The following is a 5,159-nucleotide window of genomic DNA, read 5'->3' on the forward strand; positions in this document are numbered from 1 at the left end:
TGTCTGTCACGCGACTCTGTTCCCCTTTCGGGCTCTGTCTTTACATTTATTTTGAAAGATGAAGCTCGCGATTATAGTAAGGGGCGTTACATTTCCAGCGAGTGCTTACGGTGTTCGGCCAATCACAATGCACTGGGTCAGCTGGCCAATCAGAGCAGACTGCGCTTGTCAGAAGGAGGGACTTTGTAGAAAACGAAGCGTTTGAGAGAGGCGGGGCATAGAGGACCTACAATAATGTACAGTATTTGAAAAATAATGGGTTTTTTGAACATTAAAGCATGTCAACATATTCTGTTACACCAAATACACAAAATAATGATCTTTAAAAAAGCATCATATGACCCCTTTAAATATACCAGTGAAAAGTGAACTGATGGTGTGTTTTTGAGCGGCTCTAGATAAGTGTCTAACGCTCTCTGATGTGTGTGTCTCAGTCGGACTCAGAAGGAGAGGAAGATGAAAAGGACAAAGACAAGATAAAGCCCAATGCTGGAAACGGAGCAGACCTCTCAAACTACCGCTGGACTCAGACGCTGTGTGAAGTGGACGTGAGTCTGATTTTTTTCTTTATGCTCCAGTTGACAGGACTCGACAGTGCGAGCATGTCACTCGCATTTGCGACTTAAAATAGATGCGTGCGAACTGGGTAACTGTGTTTAGGAGCATGAGTGTGAATACAATTTCTTAAACATCTTAACTTGCACAGTAGCCTATAACAATCGTATTAATTTCTTAAATTTTTGGAAAAACAGCCTCATATGATTACTGAACTTTAAAAAGGCAATGATTTGATTTAAATGAGCACAGATGAGAAGAAAGGCGGAGCAAGTGAAAGAGATGCGCAGAATGAAAACGCACATTGGGCACTAGAGGGCGCTGACGCTGCCGTTACCCGTTAACCCTGTAAACTAAGCATGTTTCAACGCATGGCGAACGTAGTTCCAGGCAGCTCTTGACCTGGAAAAAAATCTTGACCTTTGGCTGAAAAAGTTTTGCCCCAAGCCCCTGTTAGTTTCCGACCATGGTCTACACTGCCGGCATTTTTACTGTTGTAGCTTATCCATGTTGTGTGCATAAAATAGATGCTGAAACAGTCAAAACTTATCATCAGAGAAGCGCCCTTCAAAACAACTCGGCATAATTTTTTTTGCGGTTTTGAACGAATATTTATAAAACGGAGATTTCCGGTCCTTGATTCTGATTGGTTGAGCCGCGTTTGAAGCTGTTTACTTCTGTGTGTGCTCGGCAAACCACAGCAAACCAAATCCAAACCTTTGTTGGAACCACAACCGTTTCTGAGGAACTACATTGTTTGGCGGAAGAATACTGTTTTTATTATCATTACATTATTATTACACTTTATTTGCTCTGATTTATTCTGTGAAACCTTACTACGTATATGGAATAACCATTTTATAAAACCAATAAGCCCCATGAAGCCGTTGTTTACAGTGAATTTATAACGACTAAGGGGGTTTTAGGCACTCCGCTTTGCATCGTGCCGAACAACGCCCCTTAGCTGTTATAAATTCACTGTAAACCACAGCTTCACGGGGCTTATTGCTTTATTTTGGTTGCCGAAATTTCAGTGCATCACTATTTATAATGATACACATAAATCACGCATGTTTCTTCCGGTGGGTGCCCACCCTCCATAACAGAAGTATGAAATGAACGAAGGTCAACAAGTCTGATTTGATGCTTGCATTTCTCAAGATTACTGGCTGAATTTTGGAACGGAAGAAACGAAACTCCACTAACTAGCCACTCTAAAGAGGCATTTATGTGTATTACAACCCTCGGGGACCCGATGTGAGATCCACCAATCAGAGAGGTTCCCAAATCTCTCTTTATCTTTTTTCTTTTTTTTGAGCGTTTAAAGTTAATAAAGAATATCTTGTGTTTTCTGTGTTTTTCCACGGGATTGGCATCTATGCACACGGTAATACTTTACCCAAAATCAAAAGGAAAAAACTGCATATATGTTTTTTGCATTAAGACATTGTCGCATTCAACAATTATTTTATGGCAAGTGAGGAAAGCACTTTGCTGTCTGATCTGTCACGTCTCGCAGTTGGTCGTGCCGTTCGATGTGAGCTTCCGTCTGAAGGGGAAGGATGTGGTGGTGGATGTGCAGCGGCGTTCCCTGAAGGTGGGGCTGAAGGGTCAACCGCCTGTGATCGACGGACAGCTGTGCAACGAGGTGAAGGTGGAGGAGAGCTCCTGGCTCATAGAGGATGGGAAAGTGGTCACCGTCCATTTTGAGAAGGTATGGAGGAGAACATCAGGGCTGTCAAAGTGGCAGGAAAACTACATTCGAATTTTGTATTTTAATATTATCAATATTCAAATTTAAAAGGCATAATTTCAGTTTGAGGGAAAAAGCTTTTGGCTTCTCTCCTGACGCCACAAGAGGGCGCATCGAGCAAAATATTACTAACGCACGACTATCTTTGAAAAAAGTGCATAATGTTTAAAAAAAAAAAAACAGATAATTAATTAAGATGCTTAAACAATTAGAAACAAAACAGCATCATGTATGCATGTATAGTTTAATACAAAGGACCGAAAACCAATCACGAAGAATCATTTTCATTTAAAAACATGAGATGCAGTTGGATGGGGAAAAACTGTCATAAAGTCTCGAGACATGTTTGTTAAAAGTTGAACTTGCATTAATCTTACATGACTTTCTAAACATGCGGCTCTCTTGTGCGAGACGCGAGTGCAACGGTGATAGACGTCCCTCTAGAAAATGCGATAAATATGTGTTCTGTGTGAACGGCTTGGTTTCAGTTTTGACGTAAACAAGATCTACTCTGCATTGATGTTCTCTTTCACGCTATATTTTGAATGAACAACGTAGCAGTGCCGCATCTAGTGGCTTCAACTGGATAGACTAAGAAAAACATTACAGTGCAACGACACCTACATCGTCATCGCATCTCGTGTGCCACTGATAACGCAGCCTGACGCACACAAAATTCGAATGCAGATTTTTTGTTTAAATTCGACAAATATTCTAAATTCAAGTTTGTTTGTTTTTTGCTAGCCTTAGAGAACATTCATAGATGGAGTTCATTGGAGTTTGTGATGACTAATCACAAACTGATGACTAATGATGCTCACGTTTATTCCAGATAAACAAAATGGAGTGGTGGAGCAGGTTAGTGACCACAGACCTCGAAATCAACACCAAGAAGATCTGCCCAGAGAACTCCAAGGTAAGAGCTCACTATTACCTACTCAGTGCTTTCAAAACAGTTGATTTAAAACAGCTTGTTCAAGCTTGATGAAACTTCAGGAGTTTTGTGCAGACTAAGTCATGCTTGATTATTCCAAGCCAAGGTGATTAATCACACTGTTGCGTCTCGTGCCGTGTTTTAAACCGAACGCGCTCAGCTGTCGGATCTGGACGGGGAGACGCGCAGTATGGTGGAGAAGATGATGTTTGATCAGAGGCAGAAGTCCATGGGGCTGCCCACCTCTGAAGAGCAGAAGAAGCAGGACATCCTGAAGAAGTAAGAACACACAGTCATGTGGTGCGACCAGAAAAACAGGAAGTGATGTCGTAGAGCGAACACCTGCAGACCCTCATGACTGTCTCTTAAAGTACTACATAACTTTTATTCAGTGAGCACACATTAAAGTAATAAAACATTTATAATGTTGGAAAAGATTTCTATAGCCAAATGAATGCTAAAGTTCATTCATCAAAGATTCCTGCAAAAAAAATGCATCACGGTTTCCACAAAAATATTAATCAGCTCTTTTCAGCATTGATAATAATAATCAGAAATGTTTCTTGAGCAGCAAATCAGCATATTAGGATGATTTCTGAAGAATCATGTGACTACATTACATTTTACTATATATTCACATAGAAAACAGTTATTTTAAATTGTAGTATTTCACAATATGACTGATTTTTAATAAATCAATAAATGCAGCTTTGATGAGCAGCAGTACGGGGACATTTTCGGTTTACTTAGTTTTGTCACGATATATCATGTTCCCACGAGTTTACTGCGAAAACAAAACTTAATTGACCATAGCAACCTGCGATTATCAGAGATTGAGTTATTAATATTTTACTCAATGTTCTGAACAGTTCTGTAAATAATAGCCTATACTGTAAATGCTCGACATGCCAATAAAGCTTTGATTATTCTATACGACTGGAATTTTTACTGGAAATTAGGGCTTCACAATTAATCAGATTTCTAATCGCGATTACAATTATGGATGCCACAATTACGTAATCGTTCAAAGTCAACTTATGTTATTCTGTGTGCTTAAGATGCTTTTGTTTTCTTTCTACATGTTATCTTAAGGGTTTTTCCGTTGTTTTAATTTTAGTTTTAGTATAACACTATAATACCATTAATATTCTTACTTTTTTTATAATTTAAAGAAGAAACCAATCCGATGTATAGTTGACATTTGAGGCTTAATACTATAGAAAAGCACTAAAGGTTTTTCAGTTAGAGTGTTTTCAGCTTGTTTATTTTCATATAAAAATACGGCATGCAGTTGCATCAAACAATGGTATAAACATCATTCAATGTCAATTGTGATAATCGTAATTAATAATCGCAATTACAATTTCCAGGCAATAATCGACAATTATGATTTTTGTCATCGTGCAGCACTACTGGAAATGCAGTTTAAAGGTTGAATTTAACATATATTTCATTTTATTTCGGCTAATTATTTGACTATTATAAATACTATAGTGTTTCATTGAGGAATAAATCATTCACGTAGTTTCGTTTGTAAATAAAACACAACACGCTCATTTATCGTCACACACAGGCATAAATACAATCAGAAAGTCAAAACTTGATTGGCATATTTGGCAGGCGTTCACAGTATTTGCTAAATATGTGTCAGGCGTTCACAGTATTTGCTAAATATGTGGCAGGCGTTCACAGTATTTGCTAAATATTTGGCAGGCGTTCACAGTATTTGCTAAATATGTGGCAGGCGTTCACAGTATTTGCTAAATATGTGGCAGGCGTTCACAGTATTTGCTAAATATGTGGCAGGCGTTCACAGTATTTGCTAAATATGTGGCAGGCGTTCACAGTATTTGCTAAATATGTGGCAGGCGTTCACAGTATTTGCTAAATATTTGGCAGGCGTTCACAGTATTTGCT

General features: G+C 38.7%; 1 protein-coding gene across 1 annotated transcript in view; it reads left to right on the forward strand.

Annotated features, from left to right (window-relative positions):
• Nucleotides 1–3,540, forward strand: part of LOC107550646 (nuclear migration protein nudC-like) — an 8,428-nt gene extending 4,888 nt beyond the window's left edge. The window contains exons 5-8 of the mRNA XM_016231981.1: nucleotides 435–548; nucleotides 2,075–2,269; nucleotides 3,141–3,224; nucleotides 3,403–3,540. Of these exons, the coding sequence (XP_016087467.1) occupies nucleotides 435–548; nucleotides 2,075–2,269; nucleotides 3,141–3,224; nucleotides 3,403–3,525 (516 nt within the window). The 3' untranslated portion in view covers nucleotides 3,526–3,540. The remainder of the gene's footprint in view (nucleotides 1–434; nucleotides 549–2,074; nucleotides 2,270–3,140; nucleotides 3,225–3,402) is intronic.
• The last annotated feature ends 1,619 nt before the right edge of the window (nucleotides 3,541–5,159 follow it).

The sequence above is a fragment of the Sinocyclocheilus grahami genome, unplaced genomic scaffold (genome assembly GCF_001515645.1).
Source record: "Sinocyclocheilus grahami isolate Dianchi unplaced genomic scaffold, SAMN03320097.WGS_v1.1 scaffold404.1, whole genome shotgun sequence".
Taxonomy (NCBI): domain Eukaryota; kingdom Metazoa; phylum Chordata; class Actinopteri; order Cypriniformes; family Cyprinidae; genus Sinocyclocheilus; species Sinocyclocheilus grahami.